General features: G+C 34.9%; 3 protein-coding genes across 4 annotated transcripts in view; 1 reads left to right on the top strand and 2 right to left on the bottom strand.

Annotated features, from left to right (window-relative positions):
• Nucleotides 1-9,891, top strand: part of LOC142618785 (ATP-dependent DNA helicase SRS2-like protein At4g25120) — a 31,753-nt gene extending 21,862 nt beyond the window's left edge. For both annotated transcript variants that reach the window (XM_075791805.1, XM_075791804.1), the window contains exons 25-29: nt 2,471-2,521; nt 4,267-4,329; nt 4,537-4,596; nt 8,418-8,480; nt 9,609-9,891. In XM_075791805.1, coding sequence (XP_075647920.1) covers nt 2,471-2,521; nt 4,267-4,329; nt 4,537-4,596; nt 8,418-8,480; nt 9,609-9,698 — 327 coding nt within the window. In that variant the 3' untranslated portion in view covers nt 9,699-9,891. The remainder of the gene's footprint in view (nt 1-2,470; nt 2,522-4,266; nt 4,330-4,536; nt 4,597-8,417; nt 8,481-9,608) is intronic.
• Nucleotides 9,892-10,281: 390 nt separating this feature from the next.
• LOC142620401 (uncharacterized) lies at nt 10,282-11,046 on the bottom strand. The gene has a single exon (XM_075793774.1). The coding sequence runs from the start codon at nt 11,044-11,046 to the stop codon at nt 10,282-10,284; it is 765 nt and encodes a 254-aa protein (XP_075649889.1).
• Nucleotides 11,047-13,181: 2,135 nt separating this feature from the next.
• On the bottom strand, nt 13,182-19,556 carry LOC142621062 (uncharacterized). The gene is made up of 8 exons (XM_075794378.1): nt 18,941-19,556; nt 18,577-18,716; nt 18,368-18,467; nt 18,125-18,223; nt 16,040-16,387; nt 14,469-14,561; nt 14,176-14,382; nt 13,182-13,711 (listed from the first exon to the last, which is right to left on the bottom strand). The coding sequence occupies exons 1-8, from the start codon at nt 19,295-19,297 to the stop codon at nt 13,448-13,450; spliced, it is 1,608 nt and encodes a 535-aa protein (XP_075650493.1). The 5' UTR covers nt 19,298-19,556; the 3' UTR covers nt 13,182-13,447.
• Between the last annotated feature and the right edge of the window lie 1,029 nt (nt 19,557-20,585).

Below are 20,585 nucleotides of genomic sequence, written 5' to 3'. Positions count from 1 at the left end.
GCGGAGAAATAAGGAGTCGCCACCTAGTTTTATGGTCTAGGAACCATGAATATAGCTCCTTTACGTGGAAGGACTGATTTTACTAACAGAGTATAGGTTCAGAGTTTAGGTATGATTTTGGGAAGGTGTTAGGTGCCCAAAATTGCCTGACCTGTGGGTCAGTTTCCACTCATTGTGTCCTACATCTTAATCCCATTAAAAACACATTCAATATCGCATCTTAAACACACACACACACTAGCATAAATCTAAGCATACAACATGTCATTTCATCCCAAACCCTAACATACATCTATCATGGCAAACATCTCATTCAAGGTAGCAAACAAAACAAGGCAGCAAGTATGCATGGCAGAAGCACAAACATGGCAAGATCCAAATAAAAATGTGATTGCATTAAGAACAACTCATCCAAGCAAACATGTTCATATTCATCATCAAACATATACCCAATGCATATTCATGTGAATGCATGACTTACCTCACTTACTTTACTATGTCTCAGTACCTATGCATCAATGAATTGACATGTGAATGCATGTTCATGGCATCAAAGCAAGAAATACAAAGAAAACCCTAATCTAGCATGTTAAAGGCGAACAAACAATCAAACAGAGAAACAGAGACTTAAAAAAGATAAAAAGGGGGTCAAAACAAAAGCATATGATATGAAAGTAACAGAAGCAGAATACCTGAATTAGGGCTTCTGGGCATAAGTATGCGTGTGCATACATAGGCTTGCGTACGCATACTAAAAGCCTGCATGTGCATGCAGAAGCATGTGTACACAGGCACACTCAAAAACCCTAATCCAGAATAGAAACGTAGCAGAACAGAGCAAAGCTTCAAAATTGTAAATCTAACAACCTAGCATGCTTTAAAACATAAAAACTACATAAACCTAAACTAAACAAACATTATAAAGCATAAACAAAGCAGGAAAACAGATTAAAACATTATTAAAATGAAGAAATGAAAAAGTTTAGAACTTAATACCTCAAATAAGAAGCTTTTCAAGCTTGATTTTGACCGTTCTCCTCAGTCAATTTATGTACAATCAAATATAAAATCAAGACTAAAAAAGGTCTCAATTAAAAGAAAATTGACTTGAGGATGTTTTGTGAAAACTCCCTTTTTGATTCACTATTTCTAGTGAATCTTAGATTTTTCCTTAGGATTTTCTGTGTGTTTCTGAAATATACTATGTAAGGCTTTATATAGTTGAAAAAGGGGGGTTTGGAATGGCTCCCAGACGATGTGGGATTCGTTCCAAACCTCAGTCTTTAATGCAGAAAACTTGTCTTTCAAAGGTTTTTGAAAGTGTATGCAGGCTGAGGCTTTCCTTGACCTTTTATTTTCCAAAAATAGATTTATTTACTCATAAAAAGTTATTGTAAGGACACAATTCAAATTCCCAAACCACGACTGGGAGAAAAATGGGCTTGAAAGGCCTTTCTTCACAATGAATTTGTAGAGGATGGGTTTGTAATTTAGATTTCAAGGATGGCTTAGACAATCACAAAAAGAACGGGCTTTGGGCCCAATGGAACAAAACAAAGAATTGTTTGCAAAAAGTAAGATTGAGAATTCCTCCTCGGACTGTTTCCGAGGATAGTTTCTAATAGTATTTCTCAAGTTTGGATACAAATATTGATTATCATATACTTTTTCTTTCTCAAAAAGCCTCCCCTTTCTTCGTATGCCTTCCCTCCTATTTATACTCCTCCTCTTCTCTTCATCATCTTCCACTTTATGGCTGCGACCCTGATTTTTGGATACTTGTCCCATCCATTCTTCCCTAAAGCCCGCTGGGATTTGGGACCAAGTTCCAAACTCTATGCTTAGGTCCCATCCTTCCATCTATACTGTCAGCGTATCAATTACAGGGTCTTTAATATATGGGCGGTGGTAGCAGCTTTACTTTAGACATTCCACCGCTCTTTTTACTGTCCTCCACGTATACTGTGTATCCTCGGCTTAACATTCCGAGGACAAATCTACTCCTCGGACGGTATGGGACACTTAAATACTCCACGATCATTTTGATGTTTTCGGATTTGGGTTTCTAGCCCAAAAGACCTTGTTGGGCCGTCCATTATAAATTACTGGGCCCAATACCCCTACAGTTATATTTTCTATTTTAACATCTCTCAAGTCAATTTGTAATTTGATTGAACCCTAAACCAACCTTGGGTCCTAGAATTTTGGCATCATTGGGGAACAAGAGCCCCGAGTCGTAAAGGGTACAAAATGTGGTGTCTACAGGGTGCCATATGTAATAATGATAATTGAATGAATTCTGGGCTTAGTTCTGTTCTCTTTTTCATACAAGTAGTTCGTGATGTTTGTCTTGTTATCTAGGCAACTAGTATTTACTTAGCACTTTGAGATTCTTATTTTCAGTGGGCAACCTTCGAAATGCAAACAATATGAATATAACTATTGATTGATGTACTTTATTGTCTTACAGGTTGGCTTTGTAATTGATGAACGCCTTAGAGCCAAGAAAAACAAACACAAGGTCATACAGTTTTTGTAAATTATATTTTATAACAAGTTATTTTTCTTGTCTCCCCTTTAATAAGCTGCACTCCCTTGCAATATGAATCTTCAATTGTGTTCTGTAATTTTAGTTTACATAAACTGTCCTCAAGAAAAATAGCCATATGATTTCTTTGCTTACCTGCACAGCTCCACCCAAGGTATGCTGACATGTTTATTAAATATAGTTTCTTGTAGTACAAGATGGGATGCATATCTAGATAGTTTGGGTAGAGGTGAATCTGTTCAAAGATAGATTCTTGAAGTTGACGTAAAGCAGTATTTAAGGATTTAAGTGAGATGTCAAATGGATCCCACACTGTTTTGATTCAGTTAAGCGATGACTGATACGAAGTGCTTGCTATAAGCTATTTACTAGTAAACAATTACAGAGTATGGTTAGAAAGCCTATATATGTACAGTAGGTTTATACTTAAAGTCTTAAACGATGGAAGGCCTGGACCTTCACGGGAATATTGCAACTGTTCATCCTCTAAAAGAACAATATCCAGTTTTAGAGGCATGTTGATGTAAGATGTGCCTATTGATGAGTTGGTTCCCTTCATTGTCTCTTTATGGCGTGTCTATTGAGAGAGGAAGAATTGGTGATCACACTCTAATTAAGGATTGTGGATGGCCAATGATGAAGACACTTAAAAATGAGAGAAAGATGAACTTTGAATCCAAAAAGGGTGGGAGCCTTATGGCACATCTTTCTTCAAACTGGACCTAAAACATGAATCTAGATTGACATATGCTAATTTAGCTTTTCCTTTTTACCCAGAGAAATTGATTTGCTTGAATGACAACTTGAGAAAGTTGATTATTGGTCAGGAGAGAATGGGGGTAATGAAGGACTATGCTAACTTGTCTAGTTCTAGAAATTAATCTTGTAAGCCAGGTTTAGGTCAAAAATATGAGTGGGGTTGAAGTTTCCTCCTTTTGTTGTAATTATACATCCTCTTTTATCTCTTTCTGCACTTCTGCCCCATGTTGCAATTCCTTTACCCAAGGCTCTGAAATTCATGTGGAAGGTTATAGTTGACAGTCTTTCTGTTGTCTATAAGTATACCTGTGTGGAGACCGTTATGGGTTGGGTTGAGATTATGTTGTTCTTAGTCCTGAGTCTCCTTGACCTTGAGCCAAAGAAAGAATGAAAAAAGGAAGAAGAAAAAACTAGCAATTATGTATCTAGGCCTTAATTGATGTTCTTATGTTGTTCTTATTATTAGAACAATATATGTTCTTATTATAGAAAATATATGAATTGATGAGGGGGAGATGAGAAGCCCTTAATTGTAAAGAACTAAGATGGTTGGCTGTTTCTTTTCTTTTAGCTAATTATGTATCTCTCTTTACATTAAGAGTCTTAGACTTTTTCAACTGAAGTTGTGGCTGTAATTCTGGAGAACACGTTTCATAGGAAAGAATCATACTGAGGTCTTTTTAGATCTCCCAACTATTCTATAAATTATGCCTACCACAAGCAGATTTTTTTATCATGCAGCGGTTTGCTATGATGCGCTTTACCAGGGTGATGTGCTATCTGTTACATCATACCTTTAGTGCCATCTTCTGCTGTGATGTTAAGAATTTTCCATGTCCAATTTCCATTGGAGGATGTATTTTAATATTTATGTGGATTATTTTTGAATTTATTTTTACAATAATGTGGAACTCAGTGAAGGTTATTTTGACGGCTTTTCACCCTCTTTTATTTTTCAGGATGTTTTGAGTGCACTGAAGTCTTGCTTGAGCTGTGATGAAGCATCTCAATATGCAGAATATGTTAGTGTGTTTGCTAATTCTAAGAGTTTGCTACTACTTTCTAAGATAATTATAAATAAATTCAACATATATAATGGTTGAGTAGTCATAGTAACTCCTTGTCATAGTATGCGACTATGGTTATTTTAAATGCACTATTTGAAGTTTTATATAATATTTATATGTGGGTGCTCAATTTTCTTTGATATGATTCTCTTGTTTTACTAGGTTTTGAGATGGGAGCAAATTCCTGCTGATCAACGAGCCCATATGATGCGGGAAAAGCAGGTTTGATGTTTTCTGCTTATCTTGACTGAAAATTGTGGTATCACTTTTTTTGATTTTTTTTTTCCATCCACTCATATAAGTTTCTGATCTACTCCATTAATCTAAAATGTGAATTAAGAATGATGTTTTATTTCCTGAATGAAAAGTTGTTTATTGCTTGTTTTCAGCTGGGTTCTGAAGTTCTAGAACCTGTAGAATTTGTTCAATGGTGCATTAGTACTTGATTTAGTTTTGACCTTCTTCAGGTTGCCAAAATTTTCATAAACAGGCGGAGATAGTAAATTCTTGTTATGACTTTTGGAAAATATCTCTACTGTAGACTGCATTTTTAGAGCTCCCTATTATTGTGCTGATTAACCATCTAATTTTGAGGCAGATTAGCTGGGGATAAGATTTACTCCAATCTTTTGCTTGATGTGAGACAAGTGGAATTTATTTGATTTGTGTGGTTAAATTTTTATAACAGCATTGAATTCTTTAAATGCATGTGTCTTTACATCTTGATTAAAATTGGACGATGGGAGGGGATCCTTTCCCTTATCAAAATAAATAAAAATAGAAATGGGAGGGGATCCTTTCCCGATTAGCTGTTCCTGTTTGGTTCATGAAAACGTATTTGTGTTTCTGATGCATGTTTTATTCTGATCTGATTAGATGTATGATCACCATATATTTATGTTTATTACCAGTACAATGTGTATTTTGTATAAAGCAAAGCAATTGATAGCCAATTAGCTTTGTTTCATACAACATTTCCTCCTTCAGTCCCATATGAATGTGGTGGAAGATATGATTGGGAAATCAGAGCATACTAAGTCGTGTAACTTATTAATTTAAAAAATAAAAGGAACGAGGAAGAGAGTTATAGCACTTTGATGAAGGATAGAGTTATAGCATGTAAGTTTAGCTAGATGACTTATGGTTAGGTTTTTATCTTTTCTTTCCAATCAAAAAGTTGTGTACTCATTAATTAATAAAAAAAAGGAAAGAGGAAGAGAGTTATAGGCTTATAGCACTTTGATGAAGGATAGAGATTGCGTATAATTTTAGCTAAATGACATATGATTAGGTTTTTATATTTCCCTTACAATCAAAAAGTTGTTTTTGTCATCTTTTTGTTTTACACATTGTTTCGTCCTTTAATTTTAGGGTCACCTTGTCAATTATGCATGATATACCTGATTGAGAAAAGGTGTATTTTGTATAAATTGATCAATGTAAAGTCATTGGTTAGTAAAAATTGCAATCTTGTTTCTTGTTTTGTCAAAACTGTGGTTGATATCCAAAGCTTTCCTTCATAGCAGCCTATGTACTATGGTGCCCATCCTGCTTTGCTTATGATTAAAAAAAAAGAAAAAAAAAAGAGAGAGTTTTCCTTATTGTCAGGACAGTAGAAAAACTCTCATTTTAATAGGTATCCAAAAAAATGTCTCTCTCTCTGTCTCTGCCTATCTACCTATCTATCCATCTATGTAAATAAAATGTACATATGCTTTTTCTTTTTTGTTTGTAAGTTAAACACGTATCTTATGGGTCTTGAACATCGCCACCTGGAACTTTTAGGGGGAGGACGTACCAATTGAAATATAGCTCATTGGCTAAATAATTTACATATGATCCTTGTATGTTTGTCTGAGTGAGGACTGAGTCCATTTCTTTTTTCTTTAAGTTCTTTGGATATAACCACTGAGGGTTGTAGTTCAGTGATTAGAGTCTTGGTGTGGTATAGGTTCTAAGTTCGAACTACCATGGGGCGTGGATCCACAACTTGAGACCCCTCCTTATGGGACCATCTAGGCCCTTCAAGCATTGGTTACTTAGTGACTGTGGGGACTACTATGGTCACACACATGTAGAGTTGTTACAGGTACCCTTATCTTTTTCTTTTAAGATTCTTTAGGGGGTGGGGATAGGAAGAAATTTTGTTAGAGCATTTGCATCAGTTCATGCAAAATTTCCTTCTATTTTACACGAAAAAACCTACTTTTTCTATTTTACACACTCATTTTTACAAAACACTCACATCAGTTTGTTTATTATACACGTTTATTCAAATAAAATATTCATTTCCTTCCCACCTTCATCTCTCTCATAGACCCAACACAACCCGACACAGCCACCGTCATCAGCCACCATCGACGCCTCCGGCCTCCAATCACACTAGAATCCCAAAGAAAACCAGTAAAAAAAAAAAAAAACCCAATAAAAAAAAACCAAAAAAATCCAACACAACCCACACGGCCACCGTTATCAGCCACCATCTCTCTCAAGATCGACGCCTCCGGCCTCCAATCACACCAGAATCCCAAAGAAAACCAGTAAAAAAAAAAACTTAGTAAAAAAAAAACCAAAAAAATCCAAAGATTGATGAGATGAGAGAATATAAGAGCTGCTCCTCGGAGTCCGGCGTCTAAGTCTTCGTCTTCGTCAACGCAGTGGCCTAATTTCTGCTCCTCGACACTCAGAATAAAGCCTCAGGTTTCTCCATTGGAAAACTCCGTTCGTGTTGTAAGCGACGGACTCGTCCGGCGACTCGACTTGCTCGATCTTGTAGGTGACGGACTCGACTTGCTCCTCGGCAATCGGTGGAAGCTAGAGCAAGCCAGATTGTTGAGATGAGAGAAAGGGAGAGCTGTGCGCTGAGTCTCTGATGAAAATGAGAAAGAGAGGAGAAAGAGAGAGAGGTGAGAGTCAGTACAGAGAGGAGAGAGAAAAAGTTTTTAAAAAATCAAATAAACATGCTACAGTACCTGTGTAAATTTACACAGTACTGTAGCAAGATGGATTTTATAGACGAGTTTACACCCACTGATGTGGGTGTTTTTTTGCCCAAAATGTGTAAAATTAGTAACTTTTTTCCATTTTGCACATTTATGCATCCACTGATGTGGATGCTCTTAGGCTCTAATATAGGGATTTTAACATATATAGCACTTTGCAAATGATAATTATAAGGAAATTAACAAATAATTAGAAATGTGGTTTGCTTACTTATCAAAAATATATCTTGAAGCACAAAAATAGGGACAAAGTTTGGCTATAGTTTCTTTAAAAAAATTAACATTGCTACATATTTTGAAAATCTAATCGTTAGATTGTATGTTTTTTACACTTTTAACACACATGTCAAATTTTGTGTCAATTGGAAGTTATTTACTATATGATTCATAAACTCATTTTTATGCATAATTTTAGAATACAAAAACCTGTAATTTTAACAATTGATTGATGGCATAGCAAATGATCTTTGATCTTTTAGAAATTTTGCAAATATGGAGAATATAAGAAGAAAATGTATCCAATGGTGAACTTGTCAAAATTCACATTCAATAAAAAGATAATGAATGAAGTTTGTAGCCTAAGAAGAAAATGTAATCTAATAGTGAATTTGTCAAAATTCATATCCAATAAAAAGATATTAAGTGACAACCAAGTTTGTCGCCGATCTTTGTTGAAAAAATAGTTGCATATATAATAATACTGACTTTGCACTTGGTTTAGTTGTACCTTGAAAATGGGCACATAAGCAAATAAGCTAAATGACTCCCAAAGAGAACAAAACCAAATACACATTTAATGAGCTTGTGTACACTATGATTCTGAGTAATCAGAGGGCCTACTTTGTATTTTTTTTTTCCTCTACGTATGTGCATTCTTTATTAAAATATTGTGAAAAATTATTTCTCATTTAAAATGAGGGGAGTGCAAGCTTGATCTTGTACATCTTGTACCAAAAGAAGTTTGGTTTCAGAAAGTATGTTTAAAATGTAATGTTTATTTGTCATGATTGAAACTAAATGGAACATGTTCTTTACTTTCAGGAGCATTTCCAAAAGTTAAGGATTGAAAATTCAATGGGTTCATCAGCGGCAACATCTAAACAGGTACCTCATGAGCATTAATTAAATTATTCGGGTTTATATATTATTTTTATTTTATTTTCCATTCGTGTTTTCATTGAATTTATGAACAAAAGAGTGATCATATTATGACTTGGGTATCACATTCTCTGAAGGTTGGATATGTAAATTGATCAAGCAGATCCAATATACGCTTACACACTTGAATTGTTTGCGTTTGATATTTTATACATTATGGCATCATCCAATATTCAATTCTCACCAAAAAAAAAAAAAACTCCTTTTTTTTTTCTTTTTCTTGTGGACACAAACTTTTCCCATTGAATCAAAAAAGAAAAAAACAAAGAAAGAAGAATTTTGAGAAATGGGCCATTTTCTGGTGCAATGTTAAAGTCATTGGCTATTATGAACCAATATGAGGTAATGGCCTTTTTTTTTTTTTTTTTTTTTTAAATTTTTAATTGAAAGATTCTTAGAAAGATGAACCAATTTTACATCTTTTTTTCTTTTCACAATTGAGCAATTTTGTGTTTGTCTTCAATGAGGATACATGAACAAGGCCTATATCGGGTTCTATGTTGCTTCCATTTTTCACGTAAAAAACATTTTCCATTTTGTTTTGAGCTTTTCATTGGGTTTATCTTTTAAGTTTCCTCTTCAATTTTTAATTTGTTTAGCTGCTTACTTTATATCATGTCATCAAGTTTTGCTTCCCATTCCATTGTTTATGGGCTTGTTCCACTGGCGCTCCCATGGACTGGTATGCAAATATTTTTTATTTGCTGGAAATAAAAAAGGGGAGAGGGGGTGCGACTTGAGTTGGCGTCTTTTACCTAGGTGTGACCATACAACATTACATACAATAGAGAGACATATGTACGTACAACATTACTTATGTATGCATCAGAAAGTTGGTAAATCACACCCACATATGGATTTGCTGTTAAAAGCATATGTAGGTTGGGTAAGGGCTTATAGTTTTATATGTTTTTTTTTTCCTGTTAGTCACTTGAATAAATCCAATTAGTTTGTACTAGAGCATACTGGAGACTCAACTCTGTTTTTTAATGTTTGATGCTTAATCTCGTACTGTCTTTAATATTCCAAGACTGGGAATCTCACTGTTTCATTTGTTAAACTGTTCAATGGCAGATCTCTTATTTGCAAAGTTTGGGATGCACTGTCACCCCTACATCTCGTCTCCATGCTTCCCGCTTGATTGAGCAGTACAAATCATTGTGATTATTGATGTTATTCTTATTTCTACTTGTTGCTAAAGGTCATCATATCTGTATATTTTTCTGCAGTGAGGTTGTGCATAATGGTTTTCACTAGTTTAATTAATGATTCTCTAATCTTCTAAAAAATTGTTGCACTTTGATTAATTACCCATTCGTTATTGTAAATAAAACATATAGAACGTACAACACGAAAACACAAGGACCTAACTAACGTACTTTATTCCTAGAGAAGACCAGAAGCCTATAAACCTTCAGGTTTTGTGGTGGCTTTAACTTCTAAAATCTCTTCAAAGATTATTTGGAAAATATACTGGATGTTTGGGCTAAAACAATTCCAGATTTCTTCCAAATAAATTATAAAAATCTTGAATTTCCTTGCTTAAAGCCAAGTAGCCAACCTAGAATTGAGGGCTTTAACTAGCATGTAGGTAACATAAAGTACAAGGGAAGCACTATTTGATAGTAAAAATGGAAAATCTTACGCTAGTAATGAAAGGATTGCAATTACAAGATCCAATATTCCCATTATCTTATTTTTTTTCCTGACTGAAAAGAAAGAAAAATGTACTATATTCCCAGCACTGCTACCCTTCACAACTTGATCTGTAAAATTTTCTAAGCCTCAATGTAAGTCGTCTTACCTCATCAGCAAGAAGTGCTATCATTGAAGGCAAAGCTGATGTAAATATGATTATCAAGAACTTTACACCATTCGGTGCTGTGGTAGTCACTGCATTGTTGTAAGTGATGAACATTGCAATCATACAGATTTGAAGCTCGAAATGCAATGGAAAGTTGGTTGTGAGAATGTTAATTGTGAAAAGAGACACTGAGAAGCCAATAGAGTTGAAAAGGACGAAAAGTAAAAATGTAACTTCACTATTAGAACCCAAAATGGACCTCCCTGCTAAGCTACCATCTTGCCAGAAACCACCAGGTGGACTCAATCCAACCTGGAAGGTTGCAGTTGCAACCAGAACAGATATAACTAGTAGTACATTACGAGCATCGCTGGGAGAATCTCGGCCCTTCTTAAACTTGAAGTACTTCACCAAATTCTTTGGTTGCACCAGAGAGGTCACTGAAGCTGAAGGGTTGCTAACTTGGATGTGGTTACCAAACTCAAATGAAGAAGCAGGACAGAGGATGTTATGACGATCTCTATCTCTTGCTTTAATGGCTCCTGCATCTCTAAGGATCTCCTTTATTTCTCTGTTACCGGCCTCACTTGGAAAAATCAGTAGCAAATCGAGAGCAATTAGAGCACTCTTGTTTAGAGCATTTACTTCCAGCACAAAGGAAGTGGTTGCTTCCTTGCCTAGCTCTATCACCTGCCAAAATTTTACCATTTTAAGCATTTATGAATAAGCACGCATAATGATCATAGCTATGTGCAGGTTACTTAATTTAGTCAGTCTAAGCTAGCTCCTATCGTTCTGTAAATAAATTAACGGTAAAAGTGCTTCTCAAAAAAAAAAAAAAAAAAAATTAACGGTAAAAGTGTGTTGCAGCATTTTTCGTGTCCTTGGAAACAGCTGAGTTGATACAATGCCAGTAGTACTCCATTCTTGCCATGTGATCAAGAAATGAAGAGAGAAGGGAAGGATTGTGATGGAAAATTATCGTTGATATGCTTCTTGAACCCACACCACTAAAAGACTAAAGTACACTTTTGGCCCTTAAAGTTTGAGGTTGTTTTCATTTTGGATAGTATTTCAAAATTTTCATTTTGGCCCTTCATATGTGATTCAATTTTTTGTTTAGCCGTCACATATCAAAATTTCATTTTGACCCATTATTTTAGCCCTTCATGAAAATGAAAAATTTTAAAAATAAAGGGCCAATATAAAAACGAATCAACTATGAATGACCAAAATAAAAATTTTGAAATGTAAAAGGTCAAAATGAAAACTATCCCAAATTTGATGGCCAAAAGTCTATTTTAGAGTTTAGACCTACTAAAAAGATAGTACGGATTCACATAAATCCAATTAGATTAATTTCAACTTATTTGTTTACCACACATTCTATCAGGAAAATGAGAAATTCGGGCATATGGCCTTTAGTTCAGTCAAAAGGTGGGTGATATGGCATCTCAAATTAAAAACATAAGGCCAGTCTAGAAATCTCTTCTAGTTTTGACTTTGACCATAATTTGTGCGTTCATAAGTTCAAACTACATTATTGTGATTATAAATTGGTTGCATTTGTGGAATAATGTTGGATAAGGGGGTTTTCGGTAAGCAGCTGATGCAAGTGTTGGGTGTTTCCTCCTTGAGCGGCCTCATGCAGCCTTTTATCCATTCTGCTGGAAGTTGTGAAGTTGTTCATGTTTAGATAGTAGTGACTATATGGGAAACAAAAGAATATGTTTGGATGTTAAGGCTGAAGAAATGGGTGTTATTTATTCATAAGGGATTAATATGATTTAGGTTAATTATTGTTTCATAGCTTGTGAAAAAATGTGATCTCAGTTATAATAGTGAAATGGTGAAACATGGTTTCAAAATTTTAACTGAATGAGTGTATCTACACACCGTGTGATAATCATTACTCTTTGATTTATATATACTGATAAAACCTGTTACACACAAACTCGAAATCACACTCATTATTGTAATTCAAAATAACCTGTGTATGAACTGTGTGCAAAATAGTGCGTGTAATTGACACTATCTTATACATATAATGGTGCTAATGTAATTGTTAAAGATACTAATATATAATTTATACTTGTTTATTATGTAACAGCCCAAGAGACTTAATTTAGTGTAAAATCCAATTAAGGTTAATCTTAACTCTTATTTTTTATATATACTTTGCTTAGGGTTCATTGTACAATACAATTGAGCATATAGTAAAGATGTAGCCACTAAAGACTTTATCCTGCCGACTTATTATTTTATTGGGAAAAAAAGTTGAGAAGTTCTCTTACATATATGGGCACTCAAAATTTGAAGAACGTCGCAGCTATATCAATTTGTTTTGTTTTTTCGGTTGAAAGCGACGGTTACATCGTTTTAGACACTTAGAAAGTTGACCTAAATGATAATGTCTTTTTTTTTTTGCTAGTGACCTAAACGATGATGTTTGAGGTTGAACTGCTGCATTAGTGCCCAGAAAACATAAATAAAAACAAAAGTTCCTAAACATAATAAGATCATTGTCTTGCTAAACAGTCATTTCAGCGTCGGAATTTTTGGAATTTTTTAAAAGTGGACAGCTGGAATAATATTTGAAGAAATCATTTTCACTCTTTATCTTATTTGCGTGTGTAGTGTTCTCTGCTATGATTTGATACTCAATATTTATCAGCAACAACATATCTTGATGCGATGACCAGTTGAATTGGGTCGATTTTGGTGGGTTGACTGCATATCCCCTTACAATAGTACGAGAAAAAGTTTATTCTCAACTACAGTTTCAAACATTGATTAGGGACAATCACATAATTGGACAATGGCAAACTCGACATAATCAAACATTCCAACAACTTTCTTTCAATTGTATTCCTAGAATTGTGTAAAACATTCAACAATTCTCTTAAAATCATGGAAGAGAAATCAACGCTGAAGTTCATGTGATCATGTTGAGTTTTATACAGAATGATATATTAATAATAAGAAATTGCTATAAAACTCACTATTATTGAATATAATCGCATCCTAAGATTTCCAATAATCTATAATGCAAAAAAAAATTCTCAGGGGTGTATTGCCCAGCCCCGACCCCACTCCCTCTGTGGCAAACTTATAGCCCTTGTATTGATTCAAGATTGTATTTTTGCAAAGACGAAGCTTCAGCCTGCCCATTATCTTGCAATTTTGGTTTCTTTATGGCATCAAGAGTTTGCAAATATGGGGAGGAAGCATTACGATTTGATGAAAGGCCAGGACTGCTAATTCTGCTGGCAAGGAAGCGGCGAATCAAGCCCCTGAGGAATGGAGCCATCGTGTCTGGTTCGTGTTCCAAGTAGTACATGATTCCTCCCATACAAATACAAAATAAAAACACCTGTTACAGTTGAAAAGCATCAATTTGAGGAGTAGCAATATTATAAAAAAAAAAATCAGTTAAATAATAACCACAAGCAAAAGATTCAGTAGTACATGATTCCTCTCTCTCTCTCTCTCTCAACTTGACCCAAGACAAATCATGAGCAGGACACCATACCCAGGCCCTTAAGATGATGACCATGGAATGACTCATATCTGAAACTTCCATTTCTGAAGTAAGTGATAGATTGGCTAGTTCATAATGGCAAGATACTTCTTTTGTAATGACTGAGGATATAAGTATACATTACACAGAAATTTGACAGGAGGCATCAAAAGACAGGCCCCCAGAAACAACCCTGATTTATGATTTCAATTGATTCGGTTTATTAACTAGTTTACTGAAACTGCATTCAGAAATGCATATTTCCTAAATCAATTAAAACTGCTTTCAGAAAAGTATGGCAACAATTTTAGCAATACCTCTGCATTCTTAATATCTGGAAGGAGGTGGCGGTTCACTAAAATATACCACAGTGAATCTCCTGCTCGTGGAAGAACATACAAGGCAAGTTCACTGCGCCTAGCTTTTTTCTCCAATAATACAGAAAGGGCTGCCATACCGCCTGCGATCCAATATACAAGCTTGTGGTCTTTTGATGCAACTTTTCTATGCAAGCATATCACTCCCTTGTATCACCCAAGCATCACAAAAGAACTAAGAACATGGTCATGAAAATTTAACCAAAGATGCAGATAAGGATTAAGACAGCTACCTGAAAAATTCCAACAAAAGCTGACAGAAATGTTGTGGAGCGAACAGCCCCCTTAAGAGCAAGCCAGCAGGTACGAGCAGGGGCATCCATGAACTAAAAAGGCATTATGTAACTAAAGTTAATAACAACAATAATATTAATAACATTAATTTCAGAGATGAAAAAAGTCAACCAGGGCTAGTCTAAATGAAGTAAAATCCTCCCAATTTAAACATAAGGCAGAAATTGCTATCCATTGCTTCAAAATGAAGTTTATTTTTTCCTGGTTTCTAATCATCAAATAGAGCATATCTAAGTCAACTACCACATAAACATACCATCTAATATATTTACAAAATGAATTCAACATAAGAAGCATGGAACTTTATATTAGCAAGAATATCACAATTATTATCCTCTTCTACTTATAGAGATGATATCCCCAAGAGTATATGCCAGTCTGGTTGGTTCTTTGCACGTGATTTTGGTGTCAATGTATGCATACCATGGAAAAAAATACAATGTCACACACAAAAGGCATATGGAATGACAGTATCATGGGTTTATAGTACATTCGGTACATATGTAAAATAAGCACTGAAATCACACCTAGAAACCAAATGTCACATAAATAAACCACATATTATCAAAATGGGAATAGGGAAGTTTTAAGGTCTCAGAAATAAGCCAACTGAAATTGGGAATCAGAATACAGCACTCCACCATTTTGACCAATACCCCAACTACTATGCAATAATCATCCTACAGTTTTATCATACTACTAGAGTTCAACTAATGCAAAATTTGAGATATTTGATTCAAGTAGACATTTTTTACAATTATATTTCCAATAATATCACTGATTGCAATGTTCTTTACGCGGCTGCAGCACACAAAGAAGGATTCTAAATTTCAGGATAAACCCCAATTCAAAATTTAAATACATGGAGCTGAGTTGCTGTAGTTTACTGGAGGTTCAGAAAGAAAAAATCATAAATATAGAAGCAATTTTTATCCATGTATGTAACACTATCTTTCCCCATCTTTGCCCCTAGCAGTAATATAGGCTAAAAGAACAGAGATGATTGTGGTGGTGATGTTCGTTTCTGACAAATAATGTCCATGAAGACATATCATCCTACCATCCCATCCTACCAGAAGACATCTCTAGTAAAACCAATAACAATTTAATTCTCTCCATTATAATTCTGTTTACATATCTCTCCCACATTAGCACATCAGATATGCATTTAATCACATCATGGCATGTTAATTAGTCAACCCACTAACAGATCAAAATAGATCTCAACTAATAAACAGCACTTGCCTGGCATGATAATTAGTCAACCCACTTGCTGTTTATTTTTTTCTTATAAAAAAAAAAAAAATAAACAGCACACCTCTTACAATTGTTTGAGAGTTATGGTTCTGCTTCAGCACAACAGACATATGAGGCCACCTCCACAACTATTTCCAACCATGTGAATTTACGTTATATATAACATTGTCTACTTATCATTTTTCTTCTTTCAGCAGAAGCATAAAAAACTGAAGTTTAAAAGCAAAAGAAACAACTTGGATAAATAATGTACCTTTTGCAGGTGCAAAACAACAAATGGTACAAAGGTCAAAGAGAAGTAGAGTGGAAATGTTTTCCTGAATGTAGCTGATGTTGCATTTGCATTGTGAGTCAAACATGAATTCGTGTCTGGATGAATAACAGAGCAAGGAATAATGGCGGGAAATTCTTCCAACTTTACATAGTTGGGATTCCTTCTGCCGGATAAGTAAGCAGAGAGTGAGGCCACATCAACTGGGAAACCTCTACAGCTGTCTCTTACAGCCTTGTATACAGGCCGTGCTACTGGCCCAGTCTTCTGAATGAAGTCTTGATATGATTTTGGCAAGCTCTCAGGACGCATTACAAATGAATACATAACCTGAAATGAGTTTATCAATCAATAAAATGGTTATGGAAGATACAAAAGTAACTTATTAAAAGATATTTTGGAAAAAGCCCTAGCAAGTGAAGAGGAGTTGAGAAATTTGAATCAAATTCCAATCAATAGCTTAGATATAATAAGAACCAGAATTTTAACATCTTTACACAAACAAATGAGCCCATGATATCGTTACAAGCTCAGTGCAAGAACCAGAATTTCAAAGCATGAACAAAGTAAAATCGTTACAAGGTTACAAAAACCTAATCACCACAGACCTCATATATTCTATAGCAAGCAAGACATCAGTTCAGGAATCACAGACCTTAGTATTGTTTAATGAACATGGGCAGACTTATGGGCCCCACATATAACATCTGAGATGCATTCTAATCCATCTCAAACATTACAAGTAAATGGTTAAACATGTGGAACATAGAATTATGCCAGTGGAATATAGGGTTAACATTTATTTTTTTTGATAAGTAGAAGGGTTAGCATTTACAGAGTCAAGTTTTGGGTTTTAGAGCTATATGACTTCGTTATGTGCAGTGACAAATGGTAGTTTTTTATAAATCCTCCTAAGATTTTTTCTTTCAGCCTATTGTATTATATTGATTTTACTAGTCTATGATATTCAAATAATTTCTAAAATTCCTACATTTGTTTTCTTAGAGATTAGACTTTGATCAATATGAGTCTTATTCTATGACATCCCAGTATCCTACCATTTATAACATTTACGGTATTGTTCATGGCTGCAAATCATGGTATTTGCTTGTTTGATTATGACAAAATTTTCCTAATTCAACCTTAATCATATAAACAACCTAAAAAACACCACCTTAAATTGTTTCCCGGCATCCTGCACCCTGCTTCTTTACAATTCTTTTAACTTCTTGCATGTGAAATCCACAAAAATGAAAAATCCATATACATTCAAAATCAATGTTCTAAACCATTTGTTATATATTTCCAAAAACTGAAATCCAAGTTCTGAAGCCCCAGCACCAAAAAAGCAATAGTGGAAAGGTTTCTAAAAAAGAAAATCCATCGTCCCAACTCACCAATGTTTGGGTTCCTCACTTTTTCATAAAGCACAAGCTAATATAAAGTTGCTCACTAACTCAATTGACATCCTTTCTAATCTTAACAGTATCTTTGGCTCTCTACTGATCTGTGTAGGTTTCTTCTTGCTAAAACAGCTATCAGACTTTTACGCACATAGAAAAATAAATCCATGCATACACATATTCCTAACCAATTGTTTGAAGTTCCCAACCATGCCATTATGAAATCACTCTGCCCTTGATCAGCTTACCGCTCGTTTATCTCTACATTTGCATTCAGCTTAGGCTGAATTCATTGACAAGATTTTACAAAACTGCCCAACACTCAATTCCATGACAGCATGGCTGGTCATATACCAGCCAATTAAATTTACCCTCCAATATGATGATAGATGTAGGCTGGTCACACTGCACTCATTGACTTCATTCTTCCAAAACTAATCCCAAGGGCACCATCTATCCTCTCCTGCTCGTCTTAGCTATAATACAGTCAAAGTAACTATAATAACAGTCACTATCACCATGACGTTTCCATCAATCACAAATACTTCCATCCTTTCTAGTTAAAAGCCATTCCACTAGCAATTATATAGTAAATTCAGGTACAAATAATTTTTTTTACTCAAGTTATCTACAGCTTTACAAGTCAAAATGAACTTAATGTTACCTGTGCACATGCAATAGCAAAGAGTAAAGAATCTCCATGCCTCCAATGGCTTCCCCAAAAGTGAAACTTGTCCTTCGACTTTGCAGAATTATAAGCACACTAAATAGAATAAGACACAAAAACCGTTAGGCTGGCGTTGAAAATCATAATCACAAGCACAATAAAAACAAACAATTCCTGATTCCTATTACTTAGCGTAGCTGGTGAAAATTTAATTAGGTTATACACCATTTGTTCACAGACCTGGGCTAGCCTAGCCAAAAGATATAAAGCAAGTGTGCGCCTCCGATTAGAATCATCTAGGGCTAAAATTGACAAACCAGCAATTGAACCTGCTAAAATGCTGCTCCATCATCCCTCAAACAATGTCATAAATAAGGAACATGCATTATCATTGCAAATTTGAACAAAAAAACAAAAAAAAATTCATATTCTACGTGCTGCAAACTTACGCATTGAATGGCGTCTCTTTCTTTCTCAATTTTCTCAACAAACATCTAAGAGCTTGATAAGATCCTGTAAAGCCACCGAAAAACAATCCGATTCGACAGGCTTCCTCTCTTACTATCAGATCTTTCTCTGACACAAGTTGCTGCAATCAAAACACAAACGCAAGCTCACACATTGTCCACAAATACACAACGATCGCTGGATTATAGTTATTCAGATAATTCAAAATCGTTGCAGCTTCAATTTTTGAAATGAAAAACCCTAATTCCAACGAAATTCATGCACGATCACACAGAAAACCAATCCAATTCAATTCACAAGAAAAAAAAAAAGGACACGGAAACGCGAGGTAATTACGAAAGTGACCTTGAGATCGAGGAGGGAAGAGTAGGATTGGCGGCGAGCGAGCTTGAAAGCGCGGAGGAGGATGCCGATGCCGACGCGGACGCCGTAGGAGAGGAGGAAGGTTTGGCAGAGGTTGCCGATGGCGTTGGCAACGCACGACGGTTCGTAGGCGGCGTGGTCGCAGCAGGGCGGGCAATGCTGTGGCTGGTTGTGGTGGGGAGAGGAGCGGGCGGCGGCGGCGGCACCGGCCTTGCGCTGGCGGCGCTGGAGCTCCTCTATGGCTTCGCGAAGACGGTCCTCGGCTTCCCGGAGGCGGCGCTCGGCGTCGACGTTGTCTTGCGGTGGCGGCGATGGTGGAGACCCTGCTGCTTGTGCCATTTTCGTCGCACAGTCTCAGCGAGAAGAGAGAGCGACTGAGACAGGGGTTGGTTGGTTTGTCCAGTAATTTATTTATTTTTCATTTTCTTACTTTGGAAAATTTGCACGCGAGAGTCGAGAGAGAGAAGGAGTGAAGAAAGGAAAATGGGATTAAAAAAAAGAAGAAGTAATGTCATGAAAGGAAGGTACAAGTCGTCATCATCATTCTCTGTATCAGTCCATCAGCCCATCACCATATCTTAATTCCCATCCATCCTATGATTTTCTTTTTATACTTGATCCCAATTATCATATGAGATATGATGTTTTGGCACCATTTGTCTTTGTCTTTGTATTTGTACTTTTTTTTTTTTTTTTTTCTTTGAAAATGAATAAATGTCCTGTCATAATTTAAAATTAAATAAATTTAGAATTTAGATTTTACCACCTCATTTTTTCTTAAAAAGAGAAAAAAGATTTTGTCAGTTTATTAGCTGTAGTTTAGTTTAATCATAGCCAAAATATTACAATGGTTAAATTTTATATGTTGTGGTAAAATTTAAATTTCATATTTATTCGTTAATTGTCTATTTCACTTTGAAATGAAAAGGACCCAAATCCAAAAAAATCGGAAGGTGGAAAGATTTGGATGTTAGAATCAAGTTGTCAATTTCTTTTTTTTCTTTTTTTTTTTTGTCATTGTCTTGATTTGTCCATTAATATATATAATTTTGGAATATTTTCCATTAAAAATTAACATGATATACTAGTATATTTTGGTATCCATTTATTTTTGAGAAAAAAATATTATTTTATAATAGATATTTATCTCTATATATTAAGAGGATTCAAAAAATTAGCTATGACTTCATAAAATGTCAAAACTACCCCTAATCTAATTAGATAATTCTTATTCTTAAGAAATAAAAAATAGGGTTAAAACTGTAATTCAAAAATATTCAAAAAAAAAAAGCTACCAAAAATTTCTTTTTCCTTAAAATTAGCACACTCTCTATTTAAATATATCTCACACACGTTTAATTCATTTTTTTCCCTAAAAACTAGCACACGCTAAACTCAACAGTTTACTTCATTTCAAATCATAGATTTTAGTTTCTTAAAAATTCTTTTCTGTGAAACCTCACTAACAATAAATAAATTCAAATTGAAAAATTACATTAAACTCAAAATAGAAAAAGAGTCACATCGTACATGTGATAGGCTAGTGTATCTTTAACACAAAATAACTAAACATAATTATTCATCATATCATGTTTAATCTTATCATTTATCAATTCATAACCAAATA

This window comes from Castanea sativa, chromosome 12 (assembly GCF_040712315.1).
Source record: "Castanea sativa cultivar Marrone di Chiusa Pesio chromosome 12, ASM4071231v1".
NCBI classification, from domain to species: domain Eukaryota; kingdom Viridiplantae; phylum Streptophyta; class Magnoliopsida; order Fagales; family Fagaceae; genus Castanea; species Castanea sativa.
This window is presented reverse-complemented; position numbering and strand designations above follow the sequence as displayed.